Consider the following 17795-nt stretch of genomic DNA (forward strand, 5'->3'; position numbering starts at 1 on the left):
CCGCCGTTTTACCTGGGTGGTGGCGGTGATGGAGAGCACGAAGGTCGGCACAGTGGAGCAGCTGAGGTTCAGCAGACGACCCTGTAGAGGAAGCCAAAGCAACTCAAGGTTCAGAGTACACAGGACAAGGGAACAAAGTGTCAGGATGTGCGGACTGGGTGAGATGATGTAGGTTAGAAAAAAAGAAATCTATTTCAGGTCCTGTACAAATATTTTCAACAACCTTGCTTTTTGAAATCTCTTCTGCGACGGTTTGTTTTCTCTTGTCTTCATTCTGACAGTTACTGCTGTGCAACTTCTATTTAGAAAGATTACGTTTTGCCCAAAATACTAAACTATTGCTGCTGTCTGAGATGCTGCTTTGCGGTGAGTGAATGTGAGATCCCAAGGGTTGCAGAAAATGAGGTAGTTAGTATGTAAAACTGAAACACTGCAGCTCGGAGGGAAGGGGGAACAGAGACAGGTTGTATTGTTGTTCCAAGACGAAAAGCAGAATGAAAACAAATATTACATTACATGTCATTTAGCTGACCCTTTTATCCAAAGCGACTTACAATTACATTATATGTCAGAGGTTGCACGCCTCTGGAGCAACTAGGGGTTAACTGTCTTGCTCAGGGACACATTGGTTGATGGATCGCAGTGGGAATTGAACCCAGATCTCCCACACCAAAGGAATGTCATATCCACTGCGCCATCATCCACCCGACCAAATAAGGTTTTAATGTGCACGACTCGTCACAACCCAAACCTTTAAATCACGCCAATACTCTTTAAGATGTGTGTTTTTAATTTTGATTTCAGCTTTAGTTTCGTTATTGTGCCGTTTACCCTCAGTACTGCACACAAGGCGGGGTTTTTTTCTTCCTTCTGAGATTTTTTTTTTTTTTTTTTTTTTTTTTTTTTTTTTTTTTTTTTTTTTTTTTTTTTTTTTTTTTTTTCTCTCTCTCTCTCTCTCTCTCTGAATAAATGTATGAGTATATCGCATTACAATGTAAAACTAAGTTATGAAAACAAAGAGGAATGAAAAGGTTTCCCCTTTTTAAACTTTTAAACTCTGAGACACTGAATGATGTTATAAGGATGATGTATTACTTCTTTAAATAAAAGCCTTTTTTTTGGAACACAACTCTATTTTGGACGAGAACTGTTGGAACAAAGAGGCAGGAGAGGCGAGGATGGAGCTGCTGATGCGCTGATGTGGTTGAAACCTGCTGGAGATCAAACAGCAGCAGAGACACAGGCATCCATGGGCTGGCAGGTTGTCTGTCTGGCCCTGACAGACTGCTCTCATTCTGTCACGGCTTGTAACAAACACACACGTCTTTTATCCACATAGTCTTAACCTGCAGTGTGCATATGCAGGGTTGTGTGCGTGTGCGTGTGTACCTCAGCCAGCAGCACTATCCTCTTGCCATCCGGCCAGATGACGTGGTCCACCTGAGAACGCACTCTCTCCCAGGTCAGTTCAGGAGTCCGCAGGCTTGCCTACAGAACGAGCACAACACCATGAGCAATCATTTGTTTTTGCTTATTTCTGTTGGGCTGAGCTGTCACACATATATCATCATGGGCCAGAAGTTGACTCAGTGTGCTTGGTCTTTTCCAGGACTGAAGAACTTTAAAAAGTGAGTCACAACTTCCTCTCATGTCTGAACTACTTCCTTGATTGTTGTTTTTGTCTCTCTCTCTCTCTCTCACACACATACATATATATATATATATATATATAAAAAACTTCCATTCTTCTATTTTTTTCTATTCCTAGCACTTCTGTCTCACTGTTGTATGGTCAGGAGAAAATCAGTGCACCATGACCCTTATCTTTGTGCTCTCTTATTGTTGCTATTTATTTCTATGATTTTATTTATTATTTCTTTATTTATTTATATGTCACTGCAAGACACTCTGCATTAGCACGAGTAATAAAAAACCTCAACGTCTTGTTTACTTCAGAACTAAGCTGTTCTAACAATGCAAAAAAGCAGTGGGGTAATAACCTTTATTAAGGCATTATAAAGTAGTAAAATATGTTAATAGTTAACTGATTTATCAGCTACACTGCCCAGAGGGGTAAAACTAAGTTTAACTTTGTTTTAGACTCATTGTTATGGTTTGATGGCTCGTTTCTGTATCACCGAGTCTTGATTATTGTTTTAATCTTCATGTCTCCTGGTTTGTTATTCGCTATTATTTTTGTTACTTCACAAGTTAACACAAGCTGGTAACTGACCACATCGATCTCGGTGTTGGAGTGTCCCATGTTGCAGACAATGCAGCCGTTCTTCATGCGGTCGAGGTATTCTCTCACCACCACGTTCTTATTGCCTAAAGGAGGAAGAGAGAGAGAAGAGAAAGAAATATGGGGACAATTGCACAAAGAGCAAGAGGTTAAAACAATAAGAAAGCAAAAATGTGAACTCAGACACAGAGAGTAGAGTGTTAAGCCGCCTACACATGATTAGAGGTGTTGAAATTAATCAAATAATCGATGCATTGAATCGTGGACATGGACGATGCTGCATCGATAATCGGCAGGCTCATAATCGATTATTTCTGTTTACAATTTAATGTAGGCCTAACAACTTTTCTGTTTACATATTCTGTTATGTTTTGCACATTCAGGAAGTGCCATGTGCTCAGTGCTGTAGTTTTATGTATCCAATTTATTTAGTATTAGAGCACTGCAGAATGTTTTGTTTTTGAAGCTTGAAAAGCTATGAATTAAATTTCCTACATGGCTTTAACAGAACAATTTATTTGACGCATCGTGATGCATCAAGATATCGAATTGAATCGCTGACATGATAATCGTAATCGAATCGGGAGATCAGTGAAGATTCACACCTCCACACATGATACGCGATTTGCTCACTGCGCACCGATAGGAAGGGCGCAGAGCAAAGCTCAGAGAGCAAAGCGCAGCGCAGGTATTCATCATCAAGGGTGGCAAGGAAGTTATCCGGGTGGTGCGCGATTAGCATTGTTAATTAGGTTTGAAAATGTGATTTATAACCCGTTTACACGTACATGGTTATTTTGAAAAAAGGAGACATTTCCATTTGTTTGTGCTCTTTGTTTACACGCAAACTGAGAATTTGCCTCTGAAAACGATTCTTTCTAAAAACTCCGGCCAGAGTGGAGATTTTGGAAATCTTCGTTTGCACGTTTTCATGTAAACTGAGACAAACTGAGGTTTAGGCAGCCGAGAGAGAGAACGAGGAAGTGATTCGTTGCGGTTGTTGCTATTTTCGGGATTCTGATTGGCTAACGTGGGCTTGAGCTTCTCGTTACACTGCCACCTATAGGTTTGGCATGCTCTTGACGGCATATATACACGAGTACATGTAAACGAACACTTTTCTGAAAACAGCTGTGCACAATGTTATTTTTGAAAACAGAGAGGTTGAAATGTCCGTTTATGAAAATAGCTGGCCACGTTTAAACGTAGCATTAGTTTGACTGCTCCACCTGTCTGCGTATGTGCATCTTTAACAAAATGAGGTAAAGTTAAATTTTTGTAAGATGGTATCATGCTGAAGGAGGACTTGAATTTAGCTGCAAAGGATATGAAGATATGAACCCTTTCATGTATGATTTATCAACAGATATTCACAACAAACCGCAAGGGCTCCAATGCCTTTAATGGAGCTACCAGTACATGGCCTTATTTGAGCTAATGCTTGTCCGGTTTTATTTATTTTACACCACTTTGCAAAATCTTACACAAATGCCATGCGCCTCCTTTTACATTATTATCCTCTTATTAGCTTTTCTGTTCAATTGCAGTCACCCTTAAGCGAGCCCTCTGCTTCAGGCCTGCCAGCAACATTAGGTAACGAAGCAGAGAGACAAGTAATTCTCTGCTCCAATTAAGTGTTCAGGACAACTCCCGGGCTGCTGAGCCGAGAACTTGATTAGTGACCGATAGACACTGAATGAACGAACACTGACTGAATTGCATGTTCCTTATACATTTTCAACCAAAACGTGAATGAGAGATCCTTTCTAATGGAGACAGAGAAAATACAGAGAGAGACAGTGGCTGAACCAACCTGTGCAGGTGATGACGATGTCCACTTGTCTGATGACTTCATTCAGTTTCACCAGCCTGAAGCCGTCCATGCTGTGATTGGGGGAAACAGAACAAAGAACATAAGACTAATGCAATGTCCATCCCGGCAGTGAGGCATCATTAGCTCAACAAGCCGAGTCTTACCAGGCCTGCAGGGCACAGATTGGGTCGATCTCTGTGACGTAGACGATGGAGCCCATTGCTTTGAGAGCAGCACAGCAGCCTTTTCCCACCTGAGGATGATAGACATGAGATATTATCATACAGTAGAACAGTTAAGTTTCATTCATCATCATTTCATCATTTGTCCATAAGTGTTTAGCCGCTGTGACTTCCCTGCTTGCTTTGCTAGTTTTAAAGCACTCTCAATCACAGAAGCAGCAGGTGGTGTTCTGCTGGTATCTTACTGGTTATTTGTTTATTTTATCATGTGTTTTATCTTCACTTATAAAAGAACAAATGATATATGGTTTTTCGAATTAGATGAATTATTCCAATATTTCCCACATACCCCCTGATAACTGAAAAAGAACCCCCTGGGAAACAGGTACCCCTGGTTGGGAATCACTGCTTGCCATAACAAATCAACTACAAGGGACAAGGAATAGGATAGCAAACCATGTGCCCTCATTTATAATGAACATTTGATCAAAATATGGCACGCAAATAAGTTCTAACAAAAGCTGGCAACAGCAGCTAGCTTCTGCTACAGTCAGTAAGGATTTTCTACATGTGGATGGTTATATTAATAAAGTTGTTTCAAGACAACCTTTTTGTATACTGAATTGTGTAACCACATTTGCAATTCCCTGACTTGCTTTGGTGCCTTAAAAAGGGGGGAAATTATCATCTTACTTGTCTTCTAACCTACATCCCTCCATTTTCACAAGTGGATTTATTTCAGCTTTAATGGGATTTCGCCTGACTTGTATTTCACTTATTAGGTCTCTCTTGTGTACAAGATGGCAGGAAAATGTCGGCCTTACCTCTCCATATCCGCACACCACCACCTGTTTGCCTCCAAACATGACATCAGTGGTCCTCTTCAGGCTGAGGACAGAAACACAATTATTTCATGTGGGTGGAATTGCACTGCAACATTAAATGCTCAAACAACAATCATTTTCTGTTTTCTAATCCCTAATGAGGTTAAAGAGGAGACTGTTTCATACCCGTCTAAGATGGACTCCCTGCAGCAGTAGAGGTTGTCAAACTTCTGCTTAGTCACAGAGTCGTTGACGTTCATGGCTGGAACACACAGCTTTCCTGCTTTGGACAGCTGGTACAACCTACATACAGACACACATTAAAACAGATGTTAAATGTGAGATAGGGTCAGTGACACAAAATAAAATACAACAAAATACATAATTTTTTATGTTAAGTGTTCAGTTTGGAATCACCAGTCATATATAAAGGACAGACTTAGTTTCATCATACAATAATTTGTTATTATTTATCACTAAATAATAAACCAATATTAAACAGTTCTACTTAACATTCTACTCTCACAGTATATACACAGCAATGCCTTAATTGTGTAGTCATAGTGCACTGTTAATGGTGGTAAAATGTTCACCACTAGATGGCAATGTTACCACACCAGAAACTATAGAAAGTGTGTGTGTGTGTGTGTGTGTGTGTGTGTGTGTGTGTGTGTGTGTGTGTGTGTGTGTGTGTGTGTGTGTGTGTGTGAGTGTGAGTGTGAGTGTGTGTGAATGTGTGTCTGACTTGTATATTCTCTCATTGAAAATACTTTGTGGTTTTAATTGACTACCAACAACATTGCTTAAGACAACTACAAAGGCAAGAGAGGATGAGAGTTGTGTCCCACCTGTGCACACCGGTAACACTCTCCTCTACAATGCCCTTAATCTTCTTGAACATGTTGGGGTATTTTTTATAGATCCAGTGAGTCAGGTCTCCACCGTCATCCAAGATCTGACAGACAATTGGAGACGAAGATGAGCAGAGTGGGAGGAAGAGAGGGAGGGAGGGAGGGAGGGAGGGAGGGAGAGGGAGAGAGAGAGAGAGCGAGAGCCAAAAACAGGAAAAGACGAAAAAAAACTTTCTTAATACCTGAAATTTACTCTTAAACTTGTAGATTATCTGCAGGGTCAGTTAACAAATTTTAATTGAGTCAAGTGTTTTATCTTAAACATTCAAAAGAAGGAAATTGGTGTAACCACATCTATATCTAAATCCATGAAAAGATTTTAATAACTTATTTCTGCAGTGCTGTCCTACATGTCTAACAAATGTTATGGTTGAAAAAAAAAAAAAAAAGGCAGGTTTTATTTTGTAAAATACCCATTATCCTTCCTGTAATCCTACCCAGTGTAAAAACAGATTCATTGCATTTGAAAAAGATTTAGTTGTCTGGTGAAAACAGCAGCATCATCAACAGGGATTTTAGAATGGGAATAAAAAGAAAAGATGATTAAGTAAGCTTTATTTAGAATGTAGGTGTTATACCATGTTGGGTTGCCAGCCTTCCACGTTGACACAGCGATCGATGCACCACCAGAAGTCGTCCTCTGACTCACCCTTCCATGCAAACACACTGAAACCTAGAAAGAGACCGGAAGCATGTTACACATAGACAGAAAGGTTTTATGAAATGAAAGACAAAGAAGAAAAGGGCAGACAAACTTCCAGTCTCACCTCCCTCTGCCAGGGCAGCTGCCACTTCATTCTGGGTGGAGTAGATGTTGCAGGCTGCCCATCTGCACTGAGCCCCCAAAGCTGACAGAGTCTCCATCAGCACCTGAGGAGACGAGGGTCAATTTGGACTTTTTGTTGTAGCTGCTGCAGTAAAACTGTCTTATGTGTGGGCTGTGTGTGTGTTGCATTCCTACTCACAGCAGTCTGGGCAGTGATGTGGGTGCAGCCCACCACCTTGGCACCGGCGAGGGGTTTCTCCCCCTGGGCTCGCTTCCTCAGAGCCATCAGGGCGGGCATCTCTGAAAGAGAAGTACAAACCGAAAACATAAGTGGATAATCAGCTGGATGGTTAAGGAATTCCCATCATTTAATCCTTCTAATACTTCATCACTAATCCCTCGACTCATCCAGCTGAAGGAGTTACTGATGCTAAGGGTGTGTGTGTGTGTGTGTGTGTGTGTGTGTGTGTGTGTGTGTGTGTGTGTGTGTGTGACAGAGAGAACGTAGCCTGCAGTGTTCAGCTGAGGCTCTCTATGTTCTGTGAGGTAATTAAGGGATTATGTGAATAATATGTTGGTTCTTAAATGGTGTTCTCATTTGCAGTGGCATGGAACATATGGTCACTCAGCAATGTGGAGGAGGCAGCACCACACCCCCTTTTACTGCGGTTACAGTTAAAACTTGCACTACATTTGGCAATTTGGCAAACCACTGACTCTTAAGTTTGCCCTTATTTTAAGTGAACGGTGGTGGTCGTTTGGCTTACCTTGCTCTGCGATTTCAATCTCTCTGCGGCCAAAGTCGGCCTGTTTGATGTTTTTGATGCAAAAGTCTCCGTTGCCCTTAGAGTTCTTCTGCTGTTTGTCCCGAGGAGACGTCTCATCGTCAGAGCTGTCCGTGTAGGACGCCGCTGAAAAAGAAACGTCAGTACTGTCAGTATGGGTGCCATACTGAAGAAGGTTTTATTGACTATTTACACTGTAGATTCTCACTGAAGGCATCAAAACTATGAATGAACAAATATGGAATTATGTACTTAACAAAAAAGTGTGAAATAACTGAAAACATGTCTTATATTTTAGATTCTTCAAAGTAGCCACACTTTGCTTTTTTTATTAATAAGGGAAAAATTCCACTAATTAACCCTGACAAGGCACACCTGTGAAGTGAAAACCATTTCAGGTGACTACCTCATGAAGCTCATTGAGAGAACACCAAGGGTTTGCAGAGTTATCAAAAAGAGCAAAGGGTGGCTACTTTGAAGAATCTAAAATTCATTCATAGTTTTGATGCCTTCAGTGAGAATCTACAATGTAAATAGTCATGAAAATAAAGAAACACATTGAATGAGAAGGTGTGTCCAAACTTTTTGCCTGTACTGTACTCTGGTCTACACAATGCCTCTCCGCTATCAGAATCGAAAAAGTGCAGACTGTAATAAATTGTTACAGAAGCCTGCTCGTACCCAAAACAAGGATAATCACAATGCAGATGACTTCTGACCTCCATGACATTCTGACCATGGTCTGTGTTTATGCCTGCCTTTGGCTGTCCACATTAGCGACTAGCGAGGTTTCCAATTACAACAGTAAAACGTGTTTGATTATAAATCTCCATGAGGCAGAGGTGGAGAGGACTATTGATAAGTTTGGACATGTGTCATCTGAAAGAAAAAAAAAGGCATAAAAGTCTCGTAAGTGCTTAAGCAGGATTTCACTGAACTGTTTGGACAAAGTAGCCTGTTTTCTTTTGCTAGCGGACCACTGTCAACAGTCAAGAGAGGACTCAACACATGGCTCAACAAAACCTGTGGTCTGAAGGGGATCAATTCAATTGTTAACGCCAATCTGTTCTGGGGAAGCAGGCATCTTTTTAGAGCAGTTAAAGCACTAATAAGACCATTTTTGTCTGTGACACCCATCGGGCCAGGCCTAAGATGATGCACCCTGACACACAGCAGCCTCAGCGCCACAGACAAAACATCACAGCCTCAATGTCTTTACAAAACTAAGATGAGAGATAAAGGGACTACATGTAATGTTAATGGTTGCCACTAAGCTGCACTGTCGCTTCTCAAATCACCGCCATTCAGATCAACACAAAGCAAATATGTCTGCCGTCAATGCAGACAGGAGAGAAGATGGCCAGGACAGACAGGACCCTTGCCCCGAAATACATTTTTGATCTGCTGCTCCGTTATGAAGCGTCCACACCTCTCAGGTTGTCTTGCCAGTTTCCAGTTTGTATGCAACCACATAATCTGGAACAAATTCCCAGAGAATTTGAAGTCTGCTCCAACTCTCAGTTCTTCTAAAATCAGGGCTTAAAACTTTTCTGTTTGCCACTGCATCTTATTAACTTTAACGTTGTTTCATATCTTATATCATAATTTCTATTCTACCGTCTTTATTCTAGTTCATGTTATTTTAACCTTCTGTTTAACTTTGTTTTAATTCTTTAGTCTTTTTATAATGCCTTGTGTTCTTTTTAGATCTCGTCTTAATGCCTTTATGTTTTATGTATAGCACTATGAATAAGGCAAGGCAATTTTATTTCTATGTCCCTTTCAACAACAAGGCAATTCAGAGTGTTAAAGTTTTAAAGTGCAGAACAAACAATTGTGCCTTTGGTTTCTTCACTGAGAATAAAGCCTGCATTTTTACCAACCCAGCCATTTGACTTTGGCAGGCCACAGATTCTGCACGGCACCACGTTTAATTGATTAAAAAGCTGTCTGCAAAACCCTCTGAAACACTCCAGTCTCTTCACAATACAAGACTGCAGTACAACACACAGCACAAATGTGTTTTAACACTACAGAATAAAAGAAACCAGTCAGAGAGGTATCAGTGCACCTCTGGGAGATATAAACAATAGTGCCCACAGTATACAGCCACATACTTGGTAATGAGATGCCTCCATGTCTGGCACCAGCACTGTGTGGTTCCTGACTGTGCTGCAGGCTGACTCACTACACAGGTGCAGTCCCCTCTTGTCTAGAGCAGGAACACTATTACCATTATCACTCCTACCACCCTTCCAAAATGGCCATGGACCAGTACCAGATAACACTGGGTACCTCGCCAGCACTGTAACAATACTGGAGTTAAAGAACATGCTGTACTGTGCCAGGAGGGGAAAGGCTTTAAAAAGGTAATAATCCATGAGTCTACCATTGTCTTTTGAAATCTGCCATCCGTACTGACAGGAAGAAAGGGTGGGAGAGAGTGGGAGCCGAGGAGATCTTAGGGGGGGATGTACTGATACTTGCAACGGATACTGGAACAAAGCCAAAGACATTTGTACTGGTAAACAAATGTCTTCCACATTCACACACACAAGGATTTTAGATATATATACTAGATATATACTCAACATACCCCACAACTCAAACCACATACTTGGTCTTATTTTTAAAGTATCAGTCACTACTAAGACCGTTATTACAGATTCGTTTTTTTTTTTTTTAAATGTAAGGCTTTGTTGTGCATTAAAAGAGTACTCCATCAGTTTATCTTTGCACTAGCTTTGTATAACATTGCCAGACTCACAATAGACTTTAATTAGACTTCTGCTTATGAAAACTCATTCCTACATTACCCACGATGCAATTTGACCACCAAGAGTTCAGATCGGAGATTCAGTTGTGTAATGCTAGTAGCCTAAAGCCGTTAGCTTCATATAGAGATTAGGGAGCAGGCTACAGAGGTCTGGCAAGCTCACTTCTTTCTAACTTTTAGTCTTCAACCCCAGAGTCGCATCATTTGAGGCCATTTATCAGATTTTGTGCAGCTCCCTCTTAATGTAAATGTTGTACAATATTTTCACATATGCAGGAGTACACCTCAAGTTTCCAGTGTTGTGTCTGAACGCGTTCACTGAACGATGGTTCATGAACTTGTTCATATTTTGAACGTTCGCTTCCGTTTAACTTAGTTCAATAGGGTGCCAGATTTCTATAGAGCCTTCCAGGTGAAAACCCAGCTAAAACACACCGTAAACAGGCCTCAATATGTAGCAGAAAAAACACCCAATCTGGCAACACCAGCCACCAGCGTCGCACCGCCGCATGCGTCATCAAAACAAAAAGCAGCATGGAGGCGACGTATGATCATTTAAACCAGTTTTATGACCAGGTCGGCGAGGATGGACATATCTTACATTTCTGTGCAAACTTTGCTTGCCGGCTTTCAAAAAGAAAATCCGCACTTCAGTCACATCCACATCAAACCTGAAACGCATTGAACGGATTGGATATGAAGATAGAATATGACGCATAGTTTCAGTGTTAAAACTGATAAAATAATTGCAGTCTGTGGTTGTATATGGGCTGTGGCAATAGTTTTGAAAAATAATAGCTCGCAGCAACATATCGAAAGAAAGAACTATGAACTAGTTCATTTTTGGAACTGTGAACTTAGTTAAACATTTTGAAGTATGAACTATGAACTGAACTAGTTCATTTTAAAATTTGTGAACTGAACTTTTAACTAGTTCATGTAGAAAGTGAACTTTCCCAACACTGCAAGTTTCCCCTTTGAGTGTAATGTAATGTCATGACAATGATTTTGGTTTTATGAATCTACAACTCTTATTTCCATCTGCATATTTAACAACATGTTAGAATCAGTGAACTCCATAAAAATGTCTTTTATATAACAACAATTAACACAAAGACGTGGATTTCTTATTTTTCTTATATTTCCATACAAAATACTGACATGTTGGAAGTTCTTACAAGCTGATTCATAAATGTGTTTCTGCTAGGAGTGTACAGACTTGGTCCACCACCTGAAGAGGAACCCTTATTAAACATGATCTAAGCTACACCAAAGTGGTCTTGGGAAAAGTACTACTGATGTGTTCAGCTTGTCCTCAGCACTGTGGGAACCATCAGTGAAATAAGAGGCACTCTGCTGAGGGAATTATGGGAGAAGACAGGGAATCAGCACAAACGTGGGAGAAAAAAAAAAAAGAAAAAAAGAGCACAAAACAGTTCAAAAGGGGATGTAACAGGGTTGCACATGTTTCTGAAAATAACCTTAATATTGGCAGCAGTGACACCATTAACTCAATTTACAATTGCTGCTGTTTGATAAGAATCCAACAGGACAGGCAAAAGTGAGCTTGTCAAAGCAATGAGTAAAATAAATGCAGATTAAGTGCTCTCATCACTATCTCACTATGTCAGAAAACAATCCCGTTCATTACTTTAGTCATGATCTGGCACCCTCAGGTTGGAGAGGAAGGTTCTTGGAAGGGCGAGTGTTTTAATGATCTGGTTGCAGGAGCGAAGTGAATAAATGCTGAGGAGAGAAGCGCAGAAAAGTGAAGAGAAAGAATGTAGAACACAAGATGTGTGTTTCAAGGAAATTGGAACCAATTCAAATCTCACTTTAGAAAGGGTCCCTGCATCGGGTGTGACAATTTTGATCTAGAGCTGAAGCGAAAGCTGAATTTTTAACAAAACATTAAAATATATAAGATTCAAGCAGTAAGACGTGGGGTTAAACAGGCTCTTGCAGACTACCTGCTCAGAAATGTACGTTAATTACATCAAACGTAAGGATCAAAACAGGGGCAGAAGTACTGTACGATTGTATGTGACGAATAATAACTTATTAGTAATAATAAAACTTCTTCTTTCTTCTATATGAAAGAACACTAACATATACCCCCCCCCTCTGTGATTTGTTTACTTTATATTTTAGGTATTAGCCAAGGCTTTTTTTTTTTTAAAGAAACAGTCTCAGGGTTTTTTTTTCCAATGGGCCCAGGTCGGTCTTCTTAAGCCAAGCTGTGATGACATGCACTTCACAGCAAGGTGTAGCTGCGCCAAGCCGTGCCGCTGTGGTCCTGCTCCTGTAGCAGGGCAGACCATGGCCAACGCGTGACTGTCTCCTCCCCTTAGCTGTGTCCTCAGTAGGTAAACTCCAGTGTGTGCGTGCTGGAGACTAGAGAGAAAACTGTTTTAAGAAGTCTCTGTGTTCAGCTCCCAGTATTTTTGTAGCTTCGACCTGAAAATCTGTGTTTTGGTTTCCACTGGCGAAACAGCGGGATGCTTTTATTGTGAAGACACCATAGAAAATGCAACGTTTTTGTCACCAAGTTAGCAGAGCATCATTAGTGGTGTTATTCTTCAATAAAAACAGGTCTAATCAACCAGATAAAGGCATATTGTGCACTATATGGTCAGCGGATCGGTTTTAAATATTGAGGAGGGAGCAATAGTACAAACAGCCACAGTGAGCAGAAAAGGAGCAGGTAACAGGCTCTTACCGTCTGTGGTTTCAAAATGTTTCATCCTTTCTCAGTAAGAGTACTGAATACTTAGAATGTTTTAGCACAGCTGACCTGAGGGCCCCATTACAGCTATCCACCAATACTGACTGAAAGTCCATTTGTCGTCCATCTGTTTGTCTATCATTTGTTGCCACTAGAGCTAAGCGGTACAGATTAATTCATCATGTTAATGGTGTCATTGGAAGATCTATGTCCTGTGAATGACCCTGACACACAGCAGGAGCTCTAAAAGCAGAGTTTTTGGAAATGTTTATATGCTGCTGCTTAAGCTGCTTCAAGTTTAAAAGGCTCTTTGAGTGGTAATGACAAGAGGGCAAAAGATTAAGAGAGAGCAGAGAAGGGGCACAAAAGGAACAGGATTATTCATATCAGACTGTGCTCACTCATTTTGATGCTGTCCTACTATTTCTCAATACTAAAGCCAGAACTTTTTTTACGGGCTTTGCCTTATGTTAGGAATAGTTTGCCATTTTGTGAAATACAGTACTCTTATCCACTGTCCTCAGGGTGACGACAAGACTTCATGAAATCACTGTGCCCGGCCAAGAAATAGTCCAGCACTCAACCAACCAGTTTCAACTCCCCCGCCACCTGCAGCTAATCCTCTAACACAGAGCCCACAGTTTCACATGAACAGCAGCGTCAGAGTGTGAGAATGCAAGCTAAAGAGACAATGACAGAGTTGAGCTGGAAAAAAAAAACCAAAGGAAACAGACAAGGTCTCCCAACTACTCTTTCAGGTGAAACACTTGCGATATCTTTGGGGTCATAAAAAAAAAAAAAAACGTAAGGGAAACATGTCACATTCACTGCCGTGTCTGATAAGCAGCGGGCTATTGACATTGAGCAATAGGAAGAGAGTGTGTTTGTGTGCGTCTACCTGAGCTGTAGCTGTCTGTGGAGGACTGGGAGATGGAGCGGGACAGGGAGCGCCGGCCGATCTTGGAGGGGCGCTTGTTGAACTCCTGCTTCTGGTCCGCGAACTGGATCTGCTGGTGGGAAGACAAAGGGGACAGAGATCAGAACTCGATACAGACTGTACCAGTGAATTAATGAGGATCACATGAACAACTTATTTTTTGTCATAACTCATTTTCAAGTGGGAACATATAAGGTATATCTTGCTTTATGGAAATGAGAACCAGGCTTAGTACAGTTCTTGTGTAAGCATACACTTTCGTAACCTTAATTAGGGTTATGATGACACTTGCAAATTCAAGAGCCAAACCTTAAGAGGAATCTTGGACTGTATCTGTAATGACTCCATTTCTTTTTAAGTCAGGTCATGTTGGGTTTGTGCAAGGACTGCAGACTACAAAATGTATTTTTTTCTTAGAAATATAAGAAAAGACTCTTAATAAAAAGGAGAGACAGAACAAGTGCACTGCTGTCAGAAAGAGACCAGCTCTGAGTTCACTCTGACTTTAAAAAGATAATGGAAACAATGGGGGCTATTATCAACCAGCGACAAGGCCACACAGCTGACGCAAGGTACAACAGTTCACCCTGGGTCTGTCTGTGAAATAGGCATTTGGCTATCAACTGTAGTCAGGCCACAAACTGACCATGATTCTATCGCTTTATTAATCTTTTCCTTATTACAGAGTCAATAACTCGGTGCATCATAATTCATGTACTGATATTAAGAGAGTATTAATAGCTGACTTATTCCTACCATAAAACTACTCAACAAGAACAAAACATGTTAGGTGGGATGTGTGTAGCGAAGCATGAAAACAACATGAAATGTTCTTTCATCTCCGACTGAGAAAAGTGCTTGAATGACGCCCACAAATCACAGCAAATCCTTCTGTCAAGAAATGTATTGGGATGTGAGAGAGTTGGCCGATGCCACGGCCCTCTGACGGAGGTGGTGAAAAGCTTTAATCATTTGATGAAGAGAAGCAGAACGATTTTGCATTGTCCTCGAGTACAAAACAATCAACTATTTTCATGTTTTTAAAATCTGAGATTTTACAAAATTTTTGACATTCAGACACATCCTTTGTGTGCGTATGCACATCAGATACCAGGAAGCTGTGTGTGTGTGTGTGTGTGTGTGTGTGTGTGTGTGTGTGTGTGTGTGTGTGTGTGTGTGTGTGTGTGTGTGTGTGTGTGTGTGTGTGTGTGTGTGTGTGTGTGTGTATATTCAGATCCTTTACTTAAAGTGATGGTTCGGAGTAATTTCACCCTAGGGTCCTTTGCACCATGACCTCGAGCCAAACACCCCCCCAGAAGCTTTTTTCACCTGGGTCGAACATTGGGAGAGTTAGCATAGAGTAGCGTTGTCAGCTGAATAGCTTAGCGCAGGAGTTAATGGATCCAGTGATGTATCTCGTAAATGACCCCACTAATAATGCCTGAAATGATACCAAACTTCTACACTAGTACAAATAGGTTATGTACTCATAAAACGATGGAATGGAAAGTTTGTAAGTACACCAGAAGTGTATGTAAATAACACTTCTCGTCTCTGTTGCTGCTGCTGTTACTACCGGGCAGTAAGAGTGCTTAGGGCAGTCAACAAATTACAACACCGAAAAGAGATGCAACAAAAACATTTATTAATTTAATGATTAAATAAGGTAATGTCTCCAAACTTACCTCAATTATAACTCGTCTCCTGCTAGTTATACTACAGCACTTACTTTAAAAAAAAGAAGTTAAATGAATAAATATTTTTGTTGCATCTCTTTTCGGTGTTGTAATTTGTAGACGTCCCTAAGCACTCGTCTTACTGCCAGCAGCAACAACAACAACAACAACAACAACAACAGCAGAGAGCAGAAGCCAGCAGGCAAGTGTTATTTACATACACTTCTGGTGTACTTACAAACTTTCCAATCCATCGTTTTATGAGTACATAACCTATTTGTACTAGTGTAGAAGTTTGGTATCATTTCAGGCATTATTAGCGGGGTCATTTACGAGATACATCACTGGATCCATTAGCCCCTGCGCTAAGCTATTCGGCTGATAATGCTACTCGACACTAACTCTCCCAATGTTCGACCCAGGTGAAAAAAGCTTCGGTGTTTGGCTCGAGGTCATGGTGCAAAGGACCCTATGGTGAAATTACTCCAAACCATCACTTTAAGTAAAAGTACAAATACCACATTGTAAACTAAAAACTATTATATATATTATATTGTTAGATTATTATTACTCACGCATTAAAGTAATATCAGTAATGTAGAAGCTGTCAAATAACTGTAGTGAAATAAAAATTACAATATTTCCCTCTGACATGTAATGGAGTAGAAGTGCCATGAAAAGACACAAGTAAAGTACAAGTCCCTCAAACTTTCCACCCCTGCTCCTTCATGTGCCAAGGGTTGGAGCTGCTGTCCAATCACAAAGAACATTGAGTCCTCATAACCAGAGGTTTTAGGTCGACACGTGAAATCAACAGTTTTTCTAGTTTCTGTACCATTAGTTTAACTCCCTCAGTTCAGTAATCTCTTTTCTTAAGTAGTGCGGTGTCCCATGGCTATAATGCAGCCTGGAGCATCAACACCTTTCCAGCCAGGCATGGAGAGGTCCATAATGGAACATCGCAGCTCTCTGGCTACATCCACACTACTACGTAAACAGCGGTTTGAAACAAAAATGATCTCCGTCCACACAAGCGCTTTAGCTTTATAGCAGAACTGATCTTCGTCCAAATTAACTTATCTGACAACGCACATCACATGACCATTTGCATACACTGGGAATGCATGTGCCGGTGTAAACGGGAAGCAGATTGTCTAATGTTATTCTGCAGTTAAAAAAATCATGGATGTGTAAGTTGAAAATCATCAACAATCAACCATAACACATAGAGACAAGCCAGGAAACCATTTCCCCGACACTGAAATTGTTGAAATCCAATGCAAACAAATGTACCATTTGCTTACTTTCACTTCCAATATCAGCCAACTGTTGGCTCTTGAGTTTTTTTCCTTTCAGCTTCATCCAGATCCTGATGTTCTAAACCTCCAGAAACTAATGTCAGGGCATCACCTTTGCTTCTATTCGGTCTTTTCTTCTTACCTTTTTCACACAGGGCTCACTGCTTTCCCCATTCTTTTTTTTCTTCAGCATTGCCACATATGTGTGGGGGTGTGCAAAAGTTGCAAGTATGGTGGGTGTCTGATTCGAGGCCTTGTGCATTGACAGGGGGGGGGGGTGCCTCGTCAAGGTCTGATCATTTCATAGGCTGCCTCTTCCCCCTCTGCCTCTTTTTAGCCTCCGCTTTCCTGCAATCCAGCCCAAACTGATCCAACCATGTGCCGGCAAACACAATGCAATGAATTGTTTCCCCATTTCCTTTTTATTTTCCCTGAAAAATCCCTCCCTCTCTCCTACCTCTGTATTCTTGTTTAATTGTTGATTGTTCAAGAGATTGGGGTCCCTGAAAACCAAAGCTAAACTTTGCCTCTGCTGACCCGAGGCAATTATGATGTGTAATTTTAGGACTGTGTATTGAAAAAGTGATAGAAAACTGAATACTAAATGTATTGCTCAAAATCTAGGGTGGGACTCTATTGAATTAATACAATGTAACCCAAATTTGGTGCACAAAAAAAAAACTACTTGTCATCTTAAAGACTTTCTATCCAAAAGCTTCCAGAGTCCTCGCCAATGATGCAGAATATAAAACCCTAAATAAACTAAATGACCAAAGCATAATATAACACAAGTTAGAGGAAGATGAACTAAGAATAAATTGATGTGTATATAGTACTGTAGGATAAAACTCATTTTAGGA

General features: G+C 40.7%; 1 protein-coding gene across 1 annotated transcript in view; it reads right to left on the reverse strand.

Moving 5' to 3' along the window:
- Positions 1–17795, reverse strand: part of ahcyl2b (adenosylhomocysteinase like 2b) — a 47640-nt gene that overhangs the window by 1418 nt on the left and 28427 nt on the right. The window contains exons 2-14 of the mRNA XM_039791553.1: positions 13923–14031; positions 7506–7649; positions 6938–7038; positions 6740–6842; positions 6551–6645; positions 5910–6016; positions 5248–5364; positions 5062–5125; positions 4220–4308; positions 4056–4126; positions 2234–2328; positions 1390–1488; positions 13–81 (exon numbers count right to left, since the gene is read on the reverse strand). Coding sequence (XP_039647487.1) covers positions 13–81; positions 1390–1488; positions 2234–2328; positions 4056–4126; positions 4220–4308; positions 5062–5125; positions 5248–5364; positions 5910–6016; positions 6551–6645; positions 6740–6842; positions 6938–7038; positions 7506–7649; positions 13923–14031 — 1263 coding nt within the window. The remainder of the gene's footprint in view (positions 1–12; positions 82–1389; positions 1489–2233; positions 2329–4055; positions 4127–4219; positions 4309–5061; positions 5126–5247; positions 5365–5909; positions 6017–6550; positions 6646–6739; positions 6843–6937; positions 7039–7505; positions 7650–13922; positions 14032–17795) is intronic.

The sequence above is a fragment of the Perca fluviatilis genome, chromosome 23, assembly GCF_010015445.1.
Source record: "Perca fluviatilis chromosome 23, GENO_Pfluv_1.0, whole genome shotgun sequence".
NCBI classification, from domain to species: Eukaryota; Metazoa; Chordata; class Actinopteri; order Perciformes; family Percidae; genus Perca; species Perca fluviatilis.